Source organism: Acanthaster planci, linkage group LG06, assembly GCF_054643075.1.
Source record: "Acanthaster planci isolate LZ-2023a linkage group LG06, COTS_SCS, whole genome shotgun sequence".
Taxonomy (NCBI): Eukaryota; Metazoa; Echinodermata; class Asteroidea; order Valvatida; family Acanthasteridae; genus Acanthaster; species Acanthaster planci.
Window position 1 is genome coordinate 21,719,559 of NC_141782.1, and position 27,836 is coordinate 21,747,394.

The 27,836-nt window shown below is 39.7% G+C and overlaps 2 protein-coding genes across 5 annotated transcripts in view; both read left to right on the forward strand.

The window, feature by feature from the left end:
• Positions 1-1,383: 1,383 nt before the first annotated feature.
• On the forward strand, positions 1,384-8,357 carry LOC110980127 (F-box/LRR-repeat protein 8-like). Of its 2 annotated transcripts, none has more exons than XM_022236487.2 (3): positions 1,384-1,608; positions 2,691-3,920; positions 4,688-8,357. In XM_022236487.2, the coding sequence occupies exon 2, from the start codon at positions 2,730-2,732 to the stop codon at positions 3,903-3,905; it is 1,176 nt and encodes a 391-aa protein (XP_022092179.1). In that variant the 5' UTR covers positions 1,384-1,608; positions 2,691-2,729; the 3' UTR covers positions 3,906-3,920; positions 4,688-8,357. The 2 variants fall into 2 exon arrangements, with proteins under 2 accessions (XP_022092179.1, XP_022092175.1); XM_022236483.2 differs by having other exon boundaries at positions 2,691-3,872.
• Positions 8,358-8,796: 439 nt separating this feature from the next.
• Positions 8,797-27,836, forward strand: part of LOC110980059 (protein phosphatase 1 regulatory subunit 16A-like) — a 67,477-nt gene continuing 48,437 nt past the window's right edge. The window contains exons 1-2 of one of the 3 annotated variants that reach the window (XM_022236358.2): positions 8,797-8,878; positions 17,857-18,583. In XM_022236358.2, the coding sequence (XP_022092050.2) occupies positions 18,328-18,583 (256 nt within the window). In that variant the 5' untranslated portion in view covers positions 8,797-8,878; positions 17,857-18,327. Of the gene's footprint in view, positions 8,879-8,994; positions 9,146-13,765; positions 13,919-17,856; positions 18,584-27,836 lie in introns of those variants that run through there. The other 2 variants (XM_022236359.2, XM_022236360.2) reach the window with 2 other exon arrangements.

Here is a 27,836-nt window from a genome sequence, read left to right on the forward strand (position 1 = left end):
AGGGGGGTAGACAAGTGTTCTTGGTAATAGAGGGAGGTAGCAAGATTGTCAGGAAGGCAAGATCTTGTGAATCGTCGTTGAACTGCCTCAATGCATTCGATGTAGTTTTTCTCATGTGGTTTTCAAACTCTGCTGATCCATAATTCAAGAACAGGCCTTGGAAAAGTTTCAAGAAAACTGCTGTATTTATGGACTTCACAGTGCGTCGAATGAAACCAGCAAGTTTGGAACATTTTGAACAAATCTCCGTTGAGTTTATAGTGCTATGCAGATGCCAATCATTTTCTTGTGGTTCCCCCTTGAAAACGTGTGTGCCCCCCCCCCCGGGGGGGTTCCCCCAAACAGAGCCTAATGTACACCACTGTCAAGTTGAAGTAGTTGCGACCCAGGTAGCAAGCCAACGTTGATCCAACCATGGAGGGCTGTTTTCCTTCCTCCATGGTCCAAAGTTGGCGGGAAACTCGCAACTGACTCGCGTCGTTGGATAATCGGTTCAAAGTTGGAGCAATGTTGGACCCCTGAGTTGGTATCGCGTGTCTCCAAAGTTGTCTCGAAGTTCAAGTTATTTATATCTTGACAGTCTTGATAAGATCCCCGCACCCTTCATTGTTCCAGTGTTATGAGTCCAAGCACTTTTGCTTTCAATCCAGTCCGGAAGAACACGATCAAAAATGAAATCGCAAAGGGTCAGTATCCAAAAGCATTGAAGGGTCCATTGAGTCCGTCACTAAAAAGTTGGATATCGGCCGGACACGGTTATTTCTCATTGTGCAATGTTGTCGAGCCTGAGACCCATGGACGAACTTGAAGGAAAAGAAACACATCGATTTCTTTGAAAAAGGACAAAGACGACAACTAATCACCAACACTGACCCTCGAGTAATCTTTCAACACTTGAATCGCTTGGACCGTCGGGCAACAGCGAAGGACCGCGAATTAAGTTGCTCCTCATCCCATGGTGATCACATTTGTCCATCAGCTCGTCATTATTACTGACGGTTGGTTCACCTGAAACTGGAAAGAAAATTCCCTCGGGAAATTCGTTATCATTCTGTCATATAGCAGGGCCTGAAAATAATAATTAGGATGAATTTTTAGAAGTTTAAACAAATTGAAGATTTTCAGAAGTATACATTTCTCGTAAGGTGAAAATGATGCCTTGCCGATTTTACAGGAATAACTTTCCTCATTGATCTTCGAAATACTACCGAAAGTAATTTTTCAGCCCCTGAAAGTGGCCCAAAATGGCCCGCGAAACACACAGGAGTTGGTGGCGTATGAGTAGTGCCCCAGGGTTTTTCAGCCCAAATATTAGTGAGAGGCAGTAAAAACTAGCTGTGCGAGGGCGCTCTTCAACAGAAATCACACAACCATTGATCACTGACGTCTTGGGCCAAGACTAGTGAGCGGCCGGCTAATGATGGGCCCAACTGGTACGAAATTACGTCAGGTAGAGGCTGATTATTCGTGGATTTGCACATGTGTGTTTGCATCACTTTGGTAGGAATTACTTTGTGATTGTATAAACCAGCCTAATGCAAAAAGTGTGGTCACATTTTCTGAGACGACATGGTCACTTCGGCGATGGAATCTCGCTTCATAGATGAAGTAAGTTTTTAGCGCACTTGAATGTCGCATAGCGCACCAAATAAGGTAATCTGCAGTGTGAGTGCACGTTCTAGTATTATTTGCGCATTCGGTGTACTTCACTTTGTCATGTTTGTCGTTGTCATTAATTTCATTGATAGAATAAGGTTATAAAAGAATGAAGTGAGAGGTTTTTTTACCAATGGTCACATTGTACTAAGTTTCTTCAATTTCTGATCTATTTTCTTAAGCTTATTTATTTTGTCAATTTCTATGTACCAACTTCTCTAGTCTTAATTAACGGATTAATGTAATGTTTTTGAAAGAGTATGCAATAAACGTTTTCTCGAATTGAATTGAATTGGTACACTGTGTACACTGTACCCCATGGAGGAATAAGAACACACTTGCATGCTCTGTCATGTCTGTCAAACTGTGGACATGATGGAGGAATCTTAGGGAGGTCAAACCGATCAAACTTTTAGCCAATTTGCAGAATCATAATAGGACCTACATTGTATTTGTCATCATAAAGGCAGACTCCACTTAATTTTCATAATTTAGGCCTACATGACCCAATGTAGCACATGATTAGGCTAATCACTGAATCAGATAGACAAATTATTTAAAACATTTCAGCGTCCAGCATGTCCGATCCAGGGGACATTTTCATAAAGTCCACTTGCTTGATCATATTCCAAATCAAATGATCCTGTTATAGTATTCTCCAAGTTCCTGAATTTTAAGGATCTTGGAAGATTAGGTGAACTAATGTGAACTCCCTTTATCAAGTGCTAAGCTCCTTTGTTTGATCACTGGAAATGTCATGTATGTGTACACAAATACAGTACAAACACTATACAAACACATCGGCTGCCTACCTTACCAAACATGTTTTGTGGACAGTGTGCTAATTATTAAAGCCTGTATTAGTGTGTTTATCCCTGTGCTCTCCCATTTGTCGTTGAATGGTGATCATTGACCTGTAATATAGCAGATGTCATCATGGAAAGCCATTACATTGATTACGGTTACTAGATTGATGAGGTAACGCCTTGTTATATCCACTTCTGTATTTTGTTTTTTCTTCCTTTCTTTAACAGATTTGAAGGACAAATGACAAACTTGGGTTTCTGGGTGTAATGGATTTGGAGGGACAATGGAGCGATCTGCCCGATCACATTATTATCAACATCCTGAGTTACTTGTCCTTGGCAGATCGCTGTTCAGCTGCCCTCACATGCAAGAGCTGGTCTGAGTGCTTTGATGACCAAACTCTGTGGCGTAGGTTCACCTTCCACTTCAAGACTGAAGAGGACTCCAACCAACTCCAGTGCCTGGCCAAGCATGGCCGACAGCTACGAATGGTGACGATCTACCTGAACCAGCAGGAGCTGGTGAACCGGCAGAATGCCTGTGAAGTGCTTACGGGACTTGCCCGCTGTGATGAACGTCGTCTTGAGGAGATCAGTGTCACCTTCACAATGGAAAATCCCCTGTTCTTCCAGGGTTTAGAGTTCCTAAGCAGCCTAGCAGAGCTCTTTGGTCCACCAGATCCTCGCGCAAAGATGGTTGCGACTCTGACCAAGGTGGACCTAAGTGGTCTGTCTGTCACGTACCGAGATGTCTTGCTGTATCTACTAGCCGACAACCACCCTACCCTTCAGGAGCTAAACCTTCAAAACACCTCCCTCATGTGCTTCATCAGTCCTGAGTGCATGCACACAGTTGTTAAGAAGTGTCCCAAGATCAACTCGCTCAGCATCCACTATCGGTCGGCATCAGAGGAACTCTTTACTGAGTTCAGTAGTTCCATGCGACTTCCTCTTTATTACCTCTCCTTGGCTTGCAACAGGGAGGAGAAGTACCACAAGGTGATTCCGGCTGAATCCTGGACAAGTCTGGTCAGTAGGCATAAGCGTTTACGGGTCTGCTTGAAGTTTGACCACACCATCGAGCGACACCGCATTCTCACCATCTTGGACCCTCAGATCCCGCTGGTTGAGCTCCACATGAGGACCATGACAGAATTGCAAGATGAGGTCTCCACGGTGGCGCGGTATTATCACAGCACCTTGGAGTACTTGGCAATCGTCACCAAGGGTACCGAGGAACTCAAGCGTGCGTTACTGGACGTCGTCAAGCACTCCCAAAGGCTTCATACTCTCCACTGCTACTGTGCCTTGGATGAAGAGACCATCGACAAGATTCACACACTGCGACCCCAGCTGAAGAAGTACACTCTCAAGACGGCTGAGGAGTTCAACTCTCTTGTCCCGACCCTGGTAGGCCACTCTGCCCGCAGTGCAGTCATGTGATCATAGTTTATACACGTAGGTTCACTTTTCTGTACCTAAGAAAAAGCTGTGTACCACAGTATCTGTCGGCGTTTCGGTATGGTTAGGTCAAATATCACAACCATATACTTGTTTAAAACTGCTACAATACATTAGTTTTCAAAGCAACATTTGCAATCAGATCAAAGTATTCTGGAGAGAAGTGACTTGTTTTGAACTTTAAGTTTTAATGATGTGTGGAGTATTTGTTAAGTGATACCGGTACGTGTAAGTGACAGGAATCTACAAATTTATAGGGGCATGTACCAAATTCTAAAAGATTTTAATTATTTTCAACTGATCTCGTAAACTTGTTTAAATTGTGTTTCCCAAATAATTATTTTTTGACCAAAAAAAAACAAGTTGTGTTGCCTATCTTACCTCTTCCAAATTGGCCCTCAGCAGAATCACATTCTATCTGTTAACCAAAAAATATTTGTGATTTTGATAGTGTGTCATGTGTTCTGTTACAGTTGGGAAATGTCCGTTGGTGTAAGATCAGACATAATTTTTAATAGAGAACACTGGTGGCAGAAGTGGGAGCCAGTGGCTCCCCCCTTCCAACTATTTTTGAACTGGGGAGCATGCCTTCCCAACAGTTCCTATACTGGGATGGGGCTTAATGGATTGGCTTATTAATGCCTGATGGTCTCACAACTGTCTCCCTGCCCTCCCTCATCCGTCCCCCCCCTTTGAAAATCACTTCGCTGCTGTTGATAGAGAAACTACCATTTATGTGTAGCGTTGTGGTCTTCATTCTTCAGACAGATTTGAAGGAATGCTTGGAAAGTTTATCAAGCAAGTGGATGGCTTCAGGACGAGCAAGGTATCCGGAACCACCACTGTAGCGTGTGTACATGCGGAAACCAATCCAACAAAGATACATGTGCATGTACATGCAGGATTGTAGCTTTGCCAGCCAGCACTAGCCGGCCTTCTGAATCCAAATCCAAAGCTTGCCCGTCAAACACATCGTGCTGCATGACATGGCAGTTTTCACTGTACTGTATGTATACATGTACATACAGTAGATTTACTGGATTTCATATGCTGCTCATTAATGCAACTGATCCCACGCCGCCTGCACCATCCGGCATGGTGTTAACAACCCTGCACCATCTGGCATGGTGTTAACAACCCTGCACCATCCGGCATGGTGTTAGCAACCCTGCACCATCCGGCATGGTGTTAGCAGCCCTGCACCATCCGGCATGGTATTAACAACCCTGCACCATCCGGCATGGTGTTAACAACCCAGCGTCATCCGGCACGGTGTTAACAACTCGCATATATGTGTACCATGCACACAATTAACCTACATGTATGTTAATACCAGAGGCCAATTGAACAGAACTGGACCCAATTTCATCCAACTAGCTCAGCAGAATGTAGTACTAAGCAAAGCACAGTCAGAGACCGGTCACAAGAGTGCATGGCATATTAACTTCACTGATATCTTAGCAACTTCTTTAGATGAAATTGACCCCCTGCTAAGAACAAATATTTGCTGCTTTGCAAAGCAAGTTACCAGCCAGAATGCCATTCAACATGCATTTCTTTTGACTAGTTCCCAGCTAATTCTTTGCTACGAGTGATAGCCTGAGTTTGTTGATATTTACCCTTTACAAACTGTGGCAACCAGCCTTTGCAACCCTGCACTTTTCAAGAAACTTTGTTTCAGTTTATGCAGAAGAAGGAACCCCAAAATGCGAAACTTGTAGGGGTAAACTTTTTTCGAGCATAATGAGCAAAGGGACAAAAGACATGTCCAGAAATCTGAAAACAGACTGTCTGGTTACTCCCAGTGGAATGCAAAAAGTTCATGGAAGTCACCTGTACTTCAAGGGCAAAAAATGAAGATTTGTGCGAGACTAAATGATACCTATTTGTACACAGCCCAGTAGAAGGAATTCTGAATACTGTTGATGTAGATACTAACAAATGATTTGACAAACCACACAGGTTTTTGTTTTGTTTTGGCTTTTATTTAAAGAGGTCCCTTTCTAATTTCTCATTCAATATATTTTAAGCAAAAATATTGTCGAGCAAAAAATTTGCCCCAAATAAATCTCTTGCTTGTCAATCATTTTCTTGGTAAGTTGCATGGATGGGTGATAATGTCGAACCTATTTATAAGAGGCATATTAATGATGTTTTTTATAAAACCTTTTTATAAATTATTCTTAGTAATATTACAGAATTAAATTGCAAGAAACAGAATTTTAGCCAAACAATGTTGTTTAAAACAGTTGAAATATTTGAATACCGTGTATTTCTCTACAAGGACAGCAAGTGTCATTGGATCGATTAATGTGAAAATGATAGGAAAAATAATTTCATTTAAACATTTTGAGCCAGATTACCCTACCAAAATGGAAAATTGTATAACTAGTAGTGGTACCATGCCAGTTCCTTCAGAATGTGGAATTTAAGCATGGGAATAATTCAGACCTGCATTTGGCTCAAACAGATCAAAGAATAACTGTTTTGTCAAAGTCCTGATGTGAGGAAAATAAATGTACATGTACATGTATCATAGGCTAAGGATTAACAGATATATGTATCTACATGTACAGTCCATGCACATGTGCATGGTCAAATGTATGACTAGCATTTAAACTCCACTGATGTGAATAGAGAGTTTGAATCCTGCCTGCCAGGCAATCTTACATGTAGCTTTTCAATTTATTTAACCAGTGGGCATTAACCAAATACATATGCAGATAGAAATGTTATAAAAGCACAAAGACCGATAATCTGACAATTTGAATGAACTTAACAGTAAGGCCTACAGGACCTGCAATTGTGTCAGTGATTTTAACTAATAGATTCAAGAATCAATAGAAATCAGTCAAACTCCAAATGAATTTAAGTTGTATAAGACCAGGTGGTACAGGTACATTTCATTAAAGTGTTTGAAACTATTTCTGGTGCATTGAATGAAAGCGGCTCTTAATTCCTACCTTCCCAGCCTTGGCATACTTAGGTGCTGGTTGCTAACACTTATGTCTTCCAACCTTGACTTCCAAATATTTTCATTGGTACCTGTGGCTTTAATTTGCTGCTGCATGTTTCTCAGTTCTAATTGTCTTCCATTATCTTCATGAATGATTTTTTTAACGCTGTTAACTTTTGGTCTGGTGGTGCACTTTGAATTTCATTTATTGACAAGATGACCTCTCAAAATCTGCCCTTCACTATCAAGTCAAAGCAAAAGTGCTGTGCTATCATTTGCCCACCGATGATTGGTGGTTCATGCTCTTACTTTAAGTCTAATTGAGGTGTGGCAGACACTGTAGAGGGCGCTGTTTGGTTTCCCACTTCAAATAGCGCCCTCCTGCTCGTAGTGTCTCCACCATACTTCACAAAGGCTAATGGTTGACAAATGAGTTCGCCAACATCATTGTAATGCATGTTACCGGTTGGAAGAGCAAGGTTTAAAATACATTTCCACCCTCCCAAACAACTTTCCCCTTGCAATCCATTTCAAAGCTGATCATTAACCTCTTCTTACATGTATATTGTAAACCAGGAACATTTATTGCATAACTCTGGTCACAGTTCAGTGTCATAACCAGTGACGGTCACTCAGTTGGTGATCTCTCTCAATATGTTATAAAAGCCGCCATCTGTGATATCAGGTCATGTCAAAAATCTGCTTTGTTGAGCTATGGCTTCTGTTTCCATTGGCAACAAATCCCATCTCCAACATGGCATGGATTAAACATTCATGGAAAATAATGTGTCTGTTATCAGTTAAGGACCTTTTTTGCATTGTATCAAACAAACACACACATGTTGTGTGTGTTCTGCTTTGTTCATTGCATGTGTGCAATTGGTGTTCATGTTCAAAGGAATTTCTTTTTTCGAAATTGTTATCGTTTCTTTTCTGAAATTCAATACTTTTCTGTTGTTACGTATATAATTTCTTGAAGTTCATTATTGCAATTTTTAAGTAGACAAAGGTGCCAGAACTAGACCTGTCTTTTTTGTTGTCATGGTAGCATTTGAGAACTGAACCCATCTGTCAACGATAACTCATAAAGGTGTTGCTTGTTCAGTGTTATAATGGCTTGAATTAGGACTGGATGTGAATTTATGCCAAGTGATTTTTCCTTTTTGTATATTTAGTAAGTGTTTGTATTTTATCATTTAGTTTACCATTATTTAATTGTTAAAATGAATATTTTTTATTGAAATTCAGCAACAGTAAATTAAACATACAAACATTATGTTTGTTTCTAACTGGCAGTTTGGGATTTTTCAAAGTATCACATTGTTTAAAAAAGTTTTAGTTGTCCGTGTTAGCTAAACTAATAACACATAGTGCAATGAAAAAGTAGCTCTAAACATCAGTCTTAAGTCAGTGCTTTCCCGAGCACCAGTCTGCTATACAGAGGCCTATGCAAATAAAGCAATAGCTTTTTATAATAATGTCTGGCTCCTTTGTATCTATAAAATGTTCCTTTTGTTCTTGTTTGTTTTAGGATGGCTTACATGTTTGAACCCCTTTCTATTTGCAAATCCTAAAACTTGAGGCAACCGGGGAATAGGTAATATCGCCCTCTCTCGATCTAAACTTTTTGGAGTGTTCAATAAACTAATTAATAGGTGTTTGCTTAAATTACACGCACGTAACTCTTTTTATCCGCCACTGGGTAGACATCATGGAGTATCAGTAACTCGTTGATCATGCTTCGTTATTGTAAGATAAAATATATTTTGTGTCAATACATGAAAACAATTACACTTTGAATATTTAAATGTTTGTGTCCCCTCGCTATCTATAAATTGACCTCCCCTTACAAGAATGGTCCTGCCGAGGGCGGTTTTGTCGTGTCTGGCTCCTTGACCTCATCGGCAAAAAAGTAGAAAAAGTCGGACAACTGTGATGCACCAGACTTAGTAGAAGTTCCAGCTGCGTTCCAGTTCCGTGTGTGGGGAGGACGAAAACGGTAAGTAAAAACATAAGCTAATGAACATTTTCGGGTCCTTAAACATGTTAAAATTCTAGGAAATGAACTCACTGTAAATAAATACCCTTTGTTGTGATTTGTTACATTTTAGTCATTTTCATGTATTAATATCGGGAGACGTTCTCGTTCGTTACGACGTTTAGTGTCAGACTCACTCAGTGCATAGGCTCCGAGTCCATTTTGCGTGAGATTGAGAGCGTGGAGTTAGCGCCTCTCTTAGCAAGCTTGGTGAGACTGAGACTCGTTGTAAGTTCTATTCTAACGTATTAGAACACTGTTCATTCACCCAGTTTGCTAGGAGACTAGTTGGTGGTGCGATAGGTCGGAAGAAGGCAGAAAGATGATTTTTTGTTACCTCTTTTTAGGTTTGACATTATTTCAGCCAGACCTTCACTCAGAAATACTTCACACTTTTGTTGGATTAAAAAAAAAATTTATGGCAAAAGTTCAGGACAATTATTCATCAGTGTCAGACACTAATTTTGTATGACAGACGTCATGAATTTTGTGTTGTGGTAGCATGTCCTAAAAAGTCAAGTGTAGCAGGGAAAATATTAAAGCATTTACTTAAACAGAATTTTTCAGACCAGTCTCATAGGGTTTGTGCACAGGATGGCAAATCACTCAAGTGGTGTCTGTGTATAAACTCTCCCCAATGTTTTTTTTTGGGGGGGGGGTCACTGTAGTATGCCAGAGATGATGACAAGTAAATTTTATTTTCATTTAGGCATCGGATGCCAATGTCATATACTTGAAGAATCAGGCATGTTGAAATGAGAATAAGTAACAGTTTTAGAGGTGGGAGGAAAAGCGCAGAGGAATATTCTGGGTAAAACCCACAGAGTCAGGTAGGGACTGAAAACCCAATCCACGTGTGGACTGAGCCTGGAATTAAACCCAGACCGCAGAGTTGGAAGGTGAGGAAAGAACCACTACACCAACCTGACTCCCAAAGATTGAGACCTTGTGCAGTTTTGGACTTTACTTCCCTTCAGAGCCATATTGATAAGTCACTAAATGTCAGATTTAACTTCTTAAAATAAAGGTTAATACTGCATTTTTGTTGAAGAAAATGGGAAAGGGTTCCTCATACATACATGTACAGGTACAGATGCAACTTAACTCCTTGTGCACAAATCCTATGAGATTGGTCTGAAAAATTCAGTGGTTTCTATGTGAATACCTCAATATTTTCCCTGCTAAATTTGACATTTTAGATAATGTTATTGATTTTAAACGGCTAATAGGTAACTGAACAGAAAGATAAGTGGCATCCCACCATCTGTATATAAAATTATTTTCAACAAAGTCACAGAGGGATGCATTGCAAGGATTAGAGCCTCTATGCTCAGCCACTAGAAAATGGGAAATTTACGTACCGTTAGCTTGAATTGTATGGTCTTGGCCTACTCCCTGAGACACTTTCTGTAATCTCAGCTTCACAGAAAAATGTTTACTCTATTCATTTCACCTTTACAATTTTTAGATAATTCTACTGTGACATGATGCTGTCTCATCCGCATTAGTTACCCACTCAGCAGATTTCACTCAACTGAACTGCCTAAGTTTTGTGGACAATCAAATTGAATATATTATACAGGCGTGCATTTTAGGCTAGCCAAAACCGCTAGGCAAAATGTTCAGGCATCCCCCCAAAATGTCCTATACAGGTATTTGTTGTCTTTGGACAACTGGACTCTAATACATGTACTTTTAAAAGCATTTAAGGGAATTCTTGCGAACTTCTTCCAGAATTCAAGGTTCCCAAGAGCCTTTTGTATGGACAAGCACTGGTAGGTACAGTGTGTCCTGTGTGGTAGGTTTAGCATTACAGTCTTTTTGCAATCAAAAATATTTGAGCCACCGTGAATGTCTCACTAATCTTTGGATGTCTGGGGACAGCTGCTAAGGTCAAGTCAAATTATTTTTCAGGTTTCACTTTCACCCTCCCAGATGCCGGTATTCAGGTCTGGTCAGATTTTTCATGTTGAAAATTTTGTGCTGAGAGTACTTTTTTATTCTCTCTTATAAGTACATTTTTCTGGGCAAAATGTGTCACCATATCCATTGGCATAGTTCTACTGACTTCTAAGCAAATAGTAAAACAATTTTGATGCTGTGCACAGACTTCTTGAATGTGTACAAATACACAGTTTGCTAATGTACACGTGGCGCTTGTAGAGTCAATTTCACCTCAATCTGACATGGCTCCCGACAAATGATGATGTCTCACATACACGTATTAGCATAATAAATCAGTGCAGCTCGTTAAGCTGACAAGAAAAATGATATGCTGTAAAGTAGCTGATTGATATTTAATATTTTAATGGATTTCATGTTTGTTGTGCCCCCCTCTTCTCAGTCTAGTAACATGTTCTAAATAATTTAGTTCCTGAATTCATGTTTGATATATAAAGAAGTGGAAAAACCCACGCAGATGTAAGTTACCCTCACCACCCTTGATTCTAATCAGAATGATGATAACCTAATACTGAATTTCAACTGGCCAAGGCTCCATTTTGGATGCCGTTTACATCCAGCATAGAGTGCACGCACGTCCAATTTTCCCAGCATGGGTCATGTTACATGTACCTACGAAATGCAAGATATAAGGACAGCAGTTATAATTCTGAACATAAATGTAACCTACAGGTGCGCCTTATTTGATGTGATTCCCACAGCGTCATTGTACTGTCACTATGACTCTAGACTAGCTCATAGCCAAGTGCAGCAGACAGAGTAATGATATCATTATTCAATGTACATGTAAATCGGTCCTGCCGATGTCATGGGCAGATTACTTCACAAATTCTATGACACAAATCTTACGTGATATCATCGTTGCACGCTCCTTTATTTATACCAGTTCACTCAGCGTGTAGAAACTGAACTTGACTCTAAATGATGCAACATTCGTCTATCATAAATGCCAGATTGAAAGCTGACGGTGGTGAAGAATTTTTTTAACTTTAATATTGACACTGTTCACTCTCTGTATGTCATGTTTTGAAATTTAAGAAGAGAAAGTAGAAATTGGGATATGTTTTTCTGAGATTCATAACACACCAAGAATTACATGACCCTAGACCAACATGCATATGTACATTGTGTGGGAAGGATGATATATGCATTAATGACTGGGGGATCTTTTGCAGGTCATCCATAAATGACCTGTACTCAAGGCGTGCAAGAATTTATTAAAACTTTCCTAAATTGTGAACCAAAACAACACCTTGGGCTGAGGTGACTCACATTCAGGGAGGTGATGATCCATGCAAACCCAGCCATCCACCTGTTCCATGCAGTGATCTCTGCTTGCCATGCATGCCAGCTGTTGTCACTGTATTTATCATGTACATGTACATCATGTGTGCTGATAAGGTCCCCAGGTACATGAACATGTACACTGTACAGAGGTGGGATGTGTTAACAACAGGTGGACAAACAATGCCTTATGCAGAGGTACATGTACCTAATTAAGTGTGAAATTTAATTGGTAAATAACTGCCTTGATCTCATGTTTCAGGAATGATAAGTCCTCCTGATGGTCAACCCCCCCCTTGAGAAATTTTTGAAAGTACCAGTAGTACAGTGTACCAGTAATTCCTGGAAAAATCAGAACAATATTTGTTTTTCTGACTACTCACTGTCCGGACTACACTTGCGTCATGAAAAAGTAAGAAGCAGGGATGAATTTCCTATTTCCATTTCCAGTGATTTGGCCCACTGCTTTTTGTGCCATTTGTCCCCTGAAGTGTTTAAAATACATGTACCATGAACGACATACAGCACATGTGTCATCAACAGTTTTAACAAATTTTGCAGTGTACATTTACCGGTACGGTGCATGTACATGTAGGCCTACACTTGTATGCAACTATCAGATTAACTATTCAAACTAGAAAATGTGTTGCAATATTTATCAAGATACAGAATTTGTGGGGGGTAGGGATATTTTCAGCAGTCAGGCTATGATTTTATTGAATTGAAAACATCCTGGCACACGGAAATTACATGTAGTTCATTTCATTTACAGGAAATGTAGTTTGCATAAGCAGCAGAGTTAATAGAAGGATCAAAGTGAAAACCTAAGGATCCTTTGCCAATGGGGGAGGGAGGGACTAGGACCCTTCCTAGATGTGGTGAAATTCAGCACTGTACCTACTGCTTATGCACGTCAATGATTTTTCCATTTGTGGGTGTTGGTTTTCTTTGTGTATTTTATGTGTTTGTTTTACAGTTTTTAAATTTCTTGTTCTCTTACTTGTGTTTTTTGTGTTAGTGTGTTTGTTTTTTCTTTTCTGTTTTCTTATGGTTATGCCTTAGTGTTATGGCATTGCAGTTATGGATTCATTGTTCAGTAATGTACATAAGTTCATTGCATGTTCATGCACATTAACAGTATGCATTGGATTTGTTGAGACAGATTTGGGCGTGTCCTACTCTGTAATTGTGCATATACGTGTATACATGTACATTTATGGTACATGTACCATACTGTAGGCCTGCTTACATGTGCATGTATGTACATCGATAGCATGATTGAACTAAACGGGGAAGCACATCCATTTTGTTATGAATTGCACTTTCGCTTTCTTAACAATTCAGACCACAGACATTGAGTATACAAGTAGACCTCGGACACCATAGGCCAAATCCTTTGTAGTATTGTTAAGCCAAAGGCAAGGTACGTGTACATGTACATGCAGTTGGTGTAAACCTTCAAGGGCTTGCCTTCACCTTTTCTTTCTGTGTATTGGTCTGCAAGGATACAAGAGAAAAGTTGTCATGCCCCACTGATCAGCCATAAAAAACTGCTCAGCTGTTGGGTGCAGTAAGGCAAAACTGAATAGGAAGAAAATATAACGTGGTTAGATCCAGAAAATTGAATTCTGTTCTCACAGTGATGGAATTATACGCACCAAAAAGTTGTGTTCCTTCTGTCTTTCCCACTTTGTTCTCAATGTCGAACTCCAAATTTTGGATGGAAGCTGTTGTAATGTTTTAAATTGATTACAGGTATGGAAGAATTTTTTTCCTTTCAAATTTAGCTTCAGATCTTCAAAGCCATGAACATTTGTGACTTTAGTCTTTGTGGAAGTAGAGAGGCCATGATTGGGCTAGTGTGTCCATGAACTGTGGATGTTCACATTGTACATACATGTGTGCAGCCAGTGGCACACTGGAAAAGTGACTTGCTTGTTTTTCGTACACTGCAGTTCATGGTTTTTTGTCAATTTGGTGGTAATAAATGCAAAGTTTTCCTAGTCTTTTATTTTACAGTATCAAATGGTGCATTTTGATATTGACAATTACATGTACATGTACTGTGCATATGCACCTGTACCATACAAATGCCATAATGTTGTGTACACTATGTATATGTACAGTATTTCAGAGATCAGTTTGTTACATGTACCGGTAAATGCTCCGTCAAGTTACTTTATTGAGTGGTAACATTTGCTGATGAATCATGGACAGGTACCGGGTATGGAGCTGAACCTCATGTACATGTACTCACAGACCAATTAGTAAAATGGAGAACCTGTTAGTAAATTACATCATTTTACCAAAATTATCAGGTTGCTATATGTACATGTACAGGTACATGTACGTGAATATTGGGTTGCCATTTGAGTCAGTCTGAATTATTCAACTGTTCTTGTCCTGGCAGTGTGCTTTTACTGTTTTTTGTTTTGGCTATTTCCAGATCGTAGCCAGTACCATGTCTGGTATGTTTTCTGTGTTCACATTCATGTACTGTACGTAGTGCCCTTGACTGTTTTATTTGTTCACAACTCAAAAGAACCGGTGCACCGTGATGGTGTTCTCAATTCATGATGCCATTTCAGAGACCTCTGACTCATTAAGCAACCACTGGTCATCTAGTAAAGATAGTCATTTGTTCTCAAGACAAGTTAATGGACCAAGGAGATGGAATACAAGGGTCAAGTTATACATGTATGTTGTAATGGATAAAGTCTACATGTTTATGAGGAAGCTCCCAATATTGACAGTTGCTACATCACTTTCAGAATGAGTTTGCATTCGGGCAATTATATACCGGTAACAAGAAATGTGCGTTTAGGCCTGGGTAAGACATGTTTGTAAATTGCTTGTTTTAGAAAGTACATGCACTGATAGGTTCCAGTAATGTAAGTACATGTACCGGGTACATATCATGTAAATGTACGCGGTAGTTTTCCTTGTTTTTTAACCAGACGTGAGCCAGTTCCCGTGCTCAAAGTGAGCACTTTCTTGTTTCAAAAGTCAACTGCCAATAGACTCTCATACCAGTCTGACATCTATAGTAAAGATTGCGGTAACACCATGTATTTATCTCTTCTTTGAGTATGTGTGGTTCTGAGAAGAACCGGGGAATAACTCGACGTTTCGAACAGTGTACTCTGTCCGTCTTCAGGAGACTGAAGACGGACATAACTCGACGTTTCGAACAGTGTACTCTGTCCGTCTTCAGGAGACTGAAGACGGACAGAGTACACTGTTCGAAACGTCGAGTTATTCCCCGGTTCTTCTCAGAACCACACATACTCAAAGAAGAGATAAATACATGGTGTTACCGCAATCTTTACTATAGATCTAGTTTCTTTCACCATGAAAACCTTTAAGTCTTACAGTCTGACATCATTAATAATGCACATTGTGTAGCATGTCAAGCATACATGCATGTGCATGCACGTAAGTAAGTTGCAATTCGGCCGTTTCAGAATAGGGCGCCTCCAGGATTTTGCAATGCATTGGCCAATCACAATGCTCGAAATTTGTCGACCCTTTCTAAACGCGCATTAGGTCGACAACTTTCGCGCATTGAGATTGGCCAACACGTTGCAAACTCTTGGAGGCGCCCTATTGTGAAACGGCCGTATTATTACTACTTTCATCTGTATGGACTACATGTACATGTAGGTTTTGGCATGATATAAATGTTTTAATAACTTTTAAATTTGTACATAATAAGGGTGCTGCCTTACCTACAATGGCCCTCTTAATTCTAGTCTACGGTGCGTGTACTTGTACTGACCTCTAACATACTAGATCTGTACCTACATGACTCAGGCCCCACATGGTGCTGCATGTGCTCTGGCTTACTGTGATTGGCATTTAAAACATCTGAATGCTTTATTTAGAATTTGACCAAATCTGGTATTATCTGGTACCGGCATTATGGGTATTTACATAGAGGAGACAGCGGATAGACAGACAGCTTTATTTGAGAAGCAAACAGTTTCAAGGAAAAAAGAAACTAAATTAGTGATAAGATTTTTGTGTATGGCACTGTTTTATAATAACTCAAATGCTACATGTAAGTGTACAAATGTGCACATGCACATGTAAGTGTACACATGTACGTGCACACACACCATTCAAGAATGAACTCTGATCATTACACACAATAATTCTTTGGGGGTGTACTGTATTTCATATCTTTTCCAGGTTGATTTCTTGGTCAGTCCTCCAGATTATTTTTTTTGGGGGGAGGGGAGTCATGTTTATTGTTCTGCTTTAGATCAGGTGCAAGTGTACATGTAGTTACAAGAATTTTGAATTTGGAGAATTTAAAAAGTCCATCTATGAAGCTTATGTAATGACAGCCTAGTCGTATTTTGACTTTTATTTGTGAAGAGATGAAGCTTCCTTAGCTTTTACCAACGAAACCTGATACAAATATAAACACAGGTGCATAACAGGAAAAACTCACAGGTCATTGTCTGCTGTGAAACCCCAAACTAAAAAGCAGAAATAAACTTGTCATCATTCCTGGTAGATCTGAAAAACTTGTTCACTTTCAAATTCATCAAGTTTACTACAGTACTTGTACATGAACAGCAGCTTCTATGCTTGGTTAAGTTCAACATTGATATAGATTTTCCCAGCCAAGTTAGGAAAATGCACAATTCAATTTAGCATAAACCTGGTTTCATTTTTGCAATGACGAGCATTCAACGTAATTTTGCATCCTTCAAATAAATCAATGTGCATTACGTTTCATTTAAGTGGTTACAAATATGGGATTTCGGTTTGAAGTACCAGTATTTGTTGCCAATTATAACAAATGTACATTTTTATTCACCAAAATATGTCTTTTACTGTGACTCTTCGGAATTGAGCTTTCATTTTCATTTTCTGTGATTCAAATTTGCAAAAGTAAATGTTCAGTTTGATCATACGTTATGCTAATCATGACACCACATTGATAACAAATGTAATGTTACTCATGAAGGATTACAAACTGTACACAAATTAAGGTCTCTATGGTTTTTCTGTATCTCCCCTTTCAACCATTGCAAGAAGGTACATGTGTGAACTTTAACTTCGCTGTATGAGGTGATTGTGGCAAAAATGTAACACAAGAAGGAAGGTTCCCTCAGCCTCGGTGTTTTAAATATGATTCTTACAATAGTCAGTATGTTTCCAAAGACAACATGAGTGATTTATTTATTAATGACTATTGAAACATTTAACCCATCAACTAAACACTTCTAGGAATATACCGTAACTTCTGTTAGCACACAAACAAATTCCAATTCTTGACCAGGCATACCTTAAATAACACACAGGTGAAATAGCCTGCATATATTTTTTTCAAAGTACATGTACATGTAGATTGAATTCAAATTAAGATGATTGTAGGATTGCAGAGATGCATTCAGTTTTTGCAAATATGAATGTCGACATACTTAACCAGCGTAATATCAAGAAGTTAAACCGTGACTTTATACGACTGAATGCTCTCTCATTGAAACAGAATTTTTATTTGTTAAAGAGAAACAGGGATTTGAATGTTCGTTCTGTTCTGCTCGAAAATGAATGCTGCTGTTACTAAGACAATTACACGTTTTTCCAAAATTGGCTGGGAAAACTTGTACTATATCAATTCTGAAGTCGGTTTTTCCCTTGATTTTATTGTTCCCTTTTTTTTTTTTGCTTTCTTGTAGATGCAGCTGTAAAGACATGTTACTGGAGCACACTTCAGGGCTCACCCGACATCTTTAACTTCCCGGTGATACCGCCGATGTGCACCCCTGCTATTAGAATGGATCTTGCCATTGGGTCAAAGGTCATATGAGTCCAACTTCCTGAGGAAGTTAGGGAGAGGAAGCCACCCAGGCAAACAATAATATGCACAAAGTGTGTTAGTTTGCAGTCGGGGAGGCTAGTAGGACGGAGGGACAGTCTGTTCTCTCTTCCGACAACACGCGGTTTGTAGTTGCAGAAGAAAAAAAATAGTGGTTAACTTTACTCTTTCTGACAACACTCAGTTTGTAGTAAGAGACAAAGAATAAAAGTTGTTAACGGGACTTTTCATTGTTATGAAAGTTATTTCATCGGCCATTTGTTGCGGAGGGAATTCAGTGGGCTTCTAGAAGATCTGTAGGATTGGCAGTGGACGGACCCTCCCAAGCAACATGACTACTCATGAGGAGCTGGTTGCTGAGATGCCCTCGCTGGAGCGTCTGAGTGTACAGGACAGGCTTAAACTTGCACGCAAACGCCGGGCCCAGCAGCTGAAACGATGGGCCACCAGCGAGCGGGAATTCACCAAGAAGAGCCGCAAAAGTGCCATGGGAAAAGCGGGGCCAGACAGTCCCAGAAAGAGGAGGATAAATTTTGCCCCCAACATCCAGCTCCTGGAGGCTGCTGCCAGAGGAGACATCGATGAAGGTGAGATCAAAACTCTTTTTTCCTACGTAAATACTCTGTTCCCAATCCTTGGCTCCATTTGGGCTCCATACTGAACCCAGTATAAAAACACACGGATGCTACCCTTCATTGGATAGCTCCATTCACACATGTACATATATGTATATGTGACCCATTCTGTGAAAATGAGTCTCAAGTCACCAGAGCCACTTTGGAGTAAAAAGTCCTTTAGAATAATTTTGCACAGTATAAATCAATAGGAACCCACAGCATTTGTCACCATGGAGTATCCACTTCCATCAGGATGCCAAACTGAGTGATACATCAAAACAAAAAGCTCCATTTGCTCTTTTGAATACAAATAAAAACTAAAAAAGTGGCTCTGGCAACTTAAGACTCCGTTTTGCAGAGTGAGTCACATGTACATGTGCCATGATTAGGGTTTTAGAAATGAGGCCAAAACTGTTCATTGTTTCATGTACAGTACATACAGGTACATGTACACTGAACTTGTTGAAGACTTCAAATATGAAACAAAAATGAACAATAGGCCAATATTTTACAGAATTTCCCCCGAAAAAGTTATCTGTGAGCAAGTCAAATACACGTTAGTGCAAGTTATCAATCTTGCTTGGGTTTGTTTTCTAGAATGCGTCAGAGTGCTACAGATGAACATGCAATGCATAGTATGGACTTTTTGCTATCTAGACTGATGGCAGCCATTCCTAATGTATCAAAATTGAGTCAGCATTGTCATTCTAGCCGGTAACCGTTCAAAATTGCACACATCCTGTTGTTGTGGGTCAAGAATGGTGAGGCATTGTCAAAGGTTCAGTGACGATCACGAGGAAAAGTACAGGCTTAAATATCGTACGTAGGAAAATGCACGCTGTCCTCGGTGATTAACATTTCATTTGTAACCTTTCCCTGCTCGTTCGGTTGATTAGTGCTACCTCAGGTAATGGTCCTTGTAGAACCTAATAGACACAACAGCTGCTGCTCAACTTGAAGAATATGGTGATAAAAGATCAAACTCATAAATGCAGGTGGACTCACGTTCTCAAACAAAGTACCTGTATAGTTTTTGCAATGGTACCGTATAGTTTGTACAAGTGTAATTTGTGGAACATCAAAGTATCAAAGTGTTTCAACTTCAGCTGTATTATTCAAAGAGTTCCAATACAGATATTCAACATCCGTAAAGTGGATGTCTTAGAGATGATGGCTGTGCACTTAATCACCTTCCATGGTCATGGAGGTGCCTGGTACATGTACGGTACGTGTGGCAGATTCCCACATGTTTAATGCATCAACTTTTCTTGGAGCCCCAATTACCGTATAGCCCAGATTACGCTGGACGTCATCCAATTTGGGAGGATTTTTGCAAAGATGTTCAATAACAGGATCCAAGTTAATGGCAGGTTTTGTCTGCAAACAGATAAGATTATATCAGTGATTGAATTGGGAGATTAATGGACATTGAATACTATATCCTTGTTTAGTGCAATGCAGCAATGGTTACAGTTCAGGGCACTTCTATTCAAGCAGTTATTTCAATGTGTGTCGCCCAGTGTGCATCACATTTAAGTACAAATTATGAGGGAATGTGTTTGGCCGTTTTTTTAAACATGCATTTAAGACTGGCTCGGGATAATGGACGGGACTCATGCCCAGGCCACAAGCGAGGGCATCATCATCATCGTTCATTCTCCTGATCTGGTCTGATATATTAACCAACCAAGTGCATACATGTACATTTACCGGGTATTCCCATTCACAAATACTGTGTTAGTCAGAGAGTCAAAATAAGTCAAGATATGATAAAGAACCAAAGGGTTTGTTCTAAAGAATTGTACTTTCATTTTTGTGTACAGCCCATCCATTTCATTGGACATTTCATAGTCCAAAAGAATCTTCAATCTCCTTACAGATGTACATTAGGCCTACGCCATCATGACCATCAGTCAACAGCTATTCATTTATACATGTACGGTACGTGTACTTCAGACAGTCTCCCTATTTAACAGCAGGCAACTTAACCGTGTATTAACATTTGATAATACTGCTGAGATGTGATAATGCCCGCTTCGTAAATCACATGTTGGCACATGGATACGAGAGAATTTAATCCGTTCTGATTGGTCAACAGTCTTTGTGCACCAATTGGACAATTTGCTCAAGGAATATTCCATAAAGTGGACGGGGGGATTGGAGAAATTGAAAAATTCCAGAACAAAATTGCTAAAATCCATCATTTACATGTACATGTATTTTTACTTCTTTTGACTCTCAGACTAAAAAGGCTTAAAAGTATTTATGAAAGGGAATAAATATGTGCTTGGCCAGTATCAAACTAACATTTACTAAACAGGCCAAGCCCATATTTATTTCCTTATTAATTTACATGTACTTGTACCATAGTTTTACAAAATTGTAATATTTCACATATTCATTAACTGTACACCTGTCATCAGTGCTTCATCTCGTTAAGTGCAATCAATCCCACAGTGCATACTGTGCACTTATTGTTCAATATTTCCTCTGACCATCACTTGGCATGTTCATGAATACTTGTACCCATATACAATTGGAGCTAAAGTTCCCATGGTGCGTGTACACTGTAAGTCTTGTGCGTGTGTTGACAGTTCATATTTTGATACGGGTTGTTAGGAGCCCCAGGCTTTCAGTGTGTGTTTTCATAATTGCTTGTACCAGTACAACCAATCAATACATATAAATGTAAATGTTGATGTTTTCCTTAACCCACGGCAAAGTACATATTTATACATTGTACCGGTACATGTACAGTACATGTATTTGTACATGCGCTGCACATCATGACATGTAGTTACATGTACCGGTACCTGTATACATGTACATGTACATGTACATGTACATACGTGTACATGTACTGTGGAACAGTGATACTAGTACATGTACATTATATCGGTACATGTACATGTACAGGGCACCTTTGTACAGTTGTGCGTGGTGGGTGGTACATGTACATGTACATTTGTCAGCCATGATGTTCCTGTACAAAAACATGTGCATATGTGTACCAGTATGATCACAATCCACAACGTAGACAAACTTAAGTTCGTGAACATTGTACACAGAAGGTGTACACAAATTTACCTTAACCATGTTAACCCTAACAATCCCTAACCAGTCAAACTTCAATGCCATTAAGATGTGGGAATTTGTGGAATTACATTTACATGTACATGTAGGTATTGGGAACTTCCAGTGTGGTGTTGGGTTTTGACTAAGGTACTGTGGGCCTGCACTTATGGTACCTTGTTGAATTTTGACTGGAAAAGGGTACCGTGGCCCTCTCACGTTTTACCATCAGGAATTTTAAATGAGTGTATTTTTAAAGATTATGTAATGATTGAAAGCTTCCTATTGAAATGGTAACGGGTACCAGTATGTAATTTGTAATATTATGTAACAATTACTGGCACCATAACAAGGACAATCTTCCTTGTTTCTGACCACAATAATCCCAGCAGTTGGGGATGGATATGCCGTATGCAAAATAATTGTTTTTAAGCTTGTTTGATTACATGTACATGTAGGTACTGCCTGTCTATACTCTTTGTAATGTGCTATGCGCCTGCTGTACCCAATCAAACAAAATCACACAGGTAAAGACCCATTGGAGTCTGTGTGATTGGGTGCTGTTGCAGCAAGAGTACTGTTGGAGTCTGTGTGATTGGGTGCTGTTGCAGCAAGAGTACTGTTGGAGTCTGTGTGATTGGGTGCTGTTGCAGCAAGAGTACTGTTGGAGTCTATGTGATTGGGTGCTGTTGCAGCAAGAGTACTGTTGGAGTCTGTGTGATTGGGTGCTGTTGCAGCAAGAGTACTGTTGGAGTCTATGTGATTGGGTGCTGTTGCAGCAAGAGTACTGTTGGAGTCTATGTGATTGGGTGCTGTTGCAGCAAGAGTACTGTTGGAGTCTATGTGATTGGGTGCTGTTGCAGCAAGAGTACTGTTGGAGTCTATGTGATTGGGTGCTGTTGCAGCAAGAGTACTGTTGGAGTCTGTGTGATTGGGGAGGGATACCACTAGTAACAGTGCTTGGGCAGTTGGGGTTAAAACACAGTGTAGGCCTACATGAACATGTACTCGTACAGCACACATGGATACCAGCACACGTACAGTTCCAGAAAGTTTTTAAGGTCAAAGTTTAATTTACCTTTACCAGTAATTGAGGTTCTGTACACATTTTCATGAATTCGTGTAGGTACAGTACATGTAATGTACCGTAGAAGTGGGGTTGGCCACAATTAAGGGAGTGTACAATGTACTGGTGAGTTTGCTGTGCATACGGTTACCTGTACACCTGTATGTGTACATTTCAAACAGGAATGAACAGAAAACAATTCAGTGAGACTGCAAAAATTGGACATCTCCCTGTATTGCATTTTCCTGTTGGGTAGGAACAGAGATCATATACCGGTAGTACTCATAAAAACAGAAAGTACAATTGATGTACATGTATATGTATGTACCGTAAAGCCTACCGGTATTTGATTTCCTGCTCTGTTGCTTTTGCAAACCTTCATCATGCACATCCGTGAAACTTACAGAGTTTCTTCCTGTAAATCGGCAAATTCATAAATTTCAGCTACAAAAGGTGAAAAGGGAAACCAGTGGGAAATTCCCATAGAGGGTACCAGTAATTCCTCAGGATTCTTCAGAAACTGCGGTCAAGTGTATTTTATGATGAAGTGTACAGTAGACCAACAATCATTATGCATCGTCACATGTTCATTTGTTAGTGGTACTTTCCCTGCTTGCTACGAGGGCCTCTTTTGACTTGGGTTCGAATCCAACTGTTTGCACCGTATGGACAGGATGTTTATCAGTTTCCATTGGAGTTACTGGTACATTTTTTGTCCAGAATTACAGAAATGTATATGGAGGAGTTTCGGTCGTGATTCTTGATGGTCAGTGTCCAGTTTACACAGACGTGCGCGGAAACTCACTTGTCTTTGAAGTCTCTCAACACTCTGGCGTATGGTACATACATGTACATGTACTTGAAATCGCCAACAGAAATACACAGATTCGAAGATGAACACGCATCCACAGACATGGTATGTTTCTTAAATGTCCTTGCCCATCATGTTATGTCTCTTGAAAAACCTTGTACTCAGTGTGATTGTAAAGCAGGTTTGACATTACAAAATATTCACAGCAGAATTCACAAGAGTTGAAAGTTGGGCAAGGAGATTTGTTTTCATAATATGCAGATTTGCAGCATGTAAACTTGCCATGGTGTCCTGCAGTACCTGCATTATATGCTGTCTTTTCCAAGATTCTAAGGCCTGCATCATACCCTCGTGTACTGATCCATGGACACGGATCCATGAATTATCAATACCAGAGAAACTATGAAATTTTAATCTCTGCGTTTTAATGGATTGGTCTGGCTTGGTTAAGTAAACTTCTCTGTGCTCATGTGCATTCTACGGTCTACAAAATTATTGCCCAAAAAATTGGTACCGGTATAATTATGTTGTCCGAGTCCTCTACAGTATGACTCATGGTGAGAAACCATTAGTTAGACAAGAACCTGAAGACTTGACACCTGGCCAATCCATGCTGACCTAGTAAAGAGGGAAATTGCTCTTTTGGGCATTTTGTTGCCATGGCAACATTACCGTGATCATGCTGTCGAGTGTCGGCTCGCTTGGAGAGGGGGTTACCGAGGAGGAAGCAGCCTGCTTGAGTTTGACTAGTTGTGGCATTCCATTAGATAAATTGAATGTGGCAATTGATATTGATGACAAGACCATTGGTTAAAATTTACTGCGAACCGTACAACGGTATGGTACATGTATGTGTGCAGGTTGCACATGTTGTATGGTGTGCATGTTAATTGGAAGAGTGCTGTGCAAGCCATTGTGTTATTACCACCTGTCATGATCAATCAATTATTGGAGAAGGGTTTATGAAAGTACCAGTACATTTACTGCACAATATGTAGGTGCATGGACAGTAGCTTCATCCAAGGATTCAAGAAGAAATTGGATAAGATTCCATAAAAACTGAAGTGAACACTGCTTGTGAAGTGAAGCACTGTACAGTGTACTCACATGGAAGATACTGGTACATGTACATGTACATGTATGTACCTTAAATCGGACATGCAGTGGTTAATGTGTGTACTTGTAATTCTACATGTACCATCCTTTCTTATTTGAAAGGTTTCTCTTTCTTTTTAGTATTAAACATACAGTTTTGGATTGTTTGTTTGGCTGAATTCAAGATATCAGAAACAGCTTCCTTTTACAGCGCTCTGTCATCACAGCCACTTACCCGGTAGATCACAGCGTGACTTTTCTCATGAGAGTGGGCTTAACGTCAAAACTAATCATAGTAATAGGAAGAGGCTTGGAATTACAGGTTACTGTACATGTGTGTGATTTCACGAAAGTAGAATTATAAGTGTTCACAAATGTTATTACGGTGTGGGTGGATTTCCATGTTTGCCTCAAGCCATTTATAGAATTACAGTGTATTACATGTATGGTACAATGCAGTACCGGTACATATGTGTACTAAGGAATTGGTTCGTTGTAACTTGTTTCACTTTTGAAGGGTAGTGCATATTGAAACTCACACATTGAGTCTTGAGCAGTTTCCTTGTAAATCTATCTTCTCAGGAATCTAGACGGCTTTTTTTTGCTGTTACTGTCAACAAACATTGTAACTTCACAAGAACTGAATACTCAGCACATTTTTTAGAGTGTGAGAAAAAAATTCACAAGCTTATTCAGGTTGAAATCGAAGCCCCAAACCTGTTCGCAAGTGCAGACAGTACGTGTGCTGTACATGTACATGCGTGGAACCACTCAACTATAGTGCCAAGCTTGCAAGGCTAATTACGGTACACATGTAGAGAGGCTGGTTCATATAGTGCAGATGGCACCTTAAATGCTTTCTGATGGAGTTTCAAATGCACTGAAGCCAGCACCTGCCACAGGCCTCCTACACTGCAGCCAACCTGTGTCCGAACTTGGAGCTATTGAAAAGATTATCGCTCCGTGGTACGAAGAAGATGGAATCTTGAATCAAACATACATACATGTATGTCTCAAGTATAAGCACACTGTCATTTTGGTCATTAAGTCTGGATTACTGGACAGAGACTGTCAGATAAGATTAGCGGCATAAAATGACCTTGTTTCATTGGACTTTCTACTACTCCCTGTCATTGCAATGTACAGACAGTGATGTTAGAAATGAGGAATAAGGTACATGTACCGGTAGTAGCACACACCTTCATATTGTCATTGATTTACCTCCATATCAGGAAGTCTGGTCTAAACTCAGCCACCCCCTCATTAAATTTCTCAATCACATGTTCGGACGGGATGCAATGGAGGCTCATTAATAAGGATGAGAGTAAAATTGAACGAGATTTTAGGCCGATTTCAATGCCAGATTTACAAAGTGTAGTCTAAAAAAATTGGTTTAATCTGTTCATTGGTAAAATTCACAACCCAAAGAAAGCCAACGTTCATGTACTGTCATGTTAACCTGAAGTTACTGGTACATAATCAAGACTTACCGGTACATGTACATGTATCACTCATCCATCTCAAGCCTAAATGTTCATGTGCATTACTGGTATTTTGTACATGTATATGAAGTACATTCAAGTGGACAATTACTACTAATTTGCTAGTACAACAACCAATGGTCAGGCTTTCTTTTTGTACATGTACATGTACAGGTCTACATGTACATGTGTGTGCACATCACAGATTTTTCTAGTAATTGTTAAAGGTCTTCCACTTGTCATAACTGAGTTTAATTGCATTGCACACTAATTGAATCACCTGCCTATCTCATACACAAGTGTCATTTGAGGAGACTCATATACCGGTAGATCCAATTGTGCACAGCTTAGCTGCAACATAACATGTACTCCATCATAATCCGATCGGCAATTTCAATCCTTGAAAAGGTTAGCATCATACATAATGCAAATATACATTATGGTACAGTACATGTAATATGAAACATATTCAGAACACTTTATACATGTACATGTTGAAGATGTGTACTACCTTTACCATTATGTCTCATTGAAGTACTGCACATGTACCTGCAGCCTGTGATGTACATGTACATAGAAGAGCCATTTCCCTGAAAGTCTTTCTAAAGAGCTACATGTACAATTCTTAGCTCATTTGAGTATTGGGTAGGATGTATAGAATTGGTGTGTGTTTCCTCAAATATTTTTTTGTTCGCCAGTGCCTGCACAAAAAAGAATCAAATTGAACAATGGCCTTCCAAATATGTACAATATTGCCTGACTCATTGGTAAGCTTTGTATTACATGTACAGTATGTACCAAAAAGTTTCAGTACCGTACCTGTAGGTGCTTTACTGGCACCTGTACCCCTCTGAATATTGGGGGTGTATTTTTGCTTGGGTTTTCAAGTGTATTGTTATTCCTTATTGAGGTGACGCCATCCACAGTGTGCACAAACAGTCACACCCAAAAACTGACTAATTGTAAAAGTTGTTCAAAATCACTTGACTCTTAAATGGTTTGACCTGAAGTACATGTACATGTACACTGTGCGTGTGCATACATGTACATGTAACCTGCAATGAATGTTATGGGCCCCGAACTGGACCAAGAGAGGGCATACATGTAATTTCCCTTCACACTGGAGGCTTCTTTGATGTTAACTGCACATTATCAGTTCACAAACGACTGAGAAACACAAGCGCTGCAGTTGCATTGCTACCAACAAAATGAACACTCCCTACTAACATTGCTTTTTTGACCGATGAGGGGTACTTTTGCTCAGGGCAGATTCACACTCGGGTATTAAACACAAATTATTTGTTCATATCGGTATGTATGTGTTTGTACAAGCATGTATGCTATTATGTAAAATGTAAAATTTAGATGAATTTATCAAACAGATTTCAACAGAAACAAGTCTGTCCCAGGATCCTACAGCAGTGCAAATACATGTACCAAGAGTACATAGGATCCTGTTTAGATTCAACATGGTTATAGGGTTAATTTGATCCTGTACAGTGGTATCCTGTTTTGTGGCTCGTACAGGTGCAATGTGACAAAATTCTTTGTGAGTCATCGAGGTTCCTGAAAGAACCAAGGTGTACATGTACATGTATGTACAAGTAAGTACTGCCTCCCCTTTCAGAGAAAATGAAATTTTCAGTTGATTTCAATCTTTTTCTGTACTCCTTGTGTGGGATAAAACTAGTAGAAAAA

Coding starts and splice junctions, on each gene's coding strand:
- LOC110980127 (XM_022236483.2), top strand. CDS start 2,730: ATGGATTTGGAGGGACAATGGAGCGATCTGCCCGATCACATTATTATC. Junction 3,873..4,687: donor ACTCTCTTGTCCCGACCCTG/GTAGGCCACTCT, acceptor TTCATTCTTCAG/ACAGATTTGAAGGAATGCTT.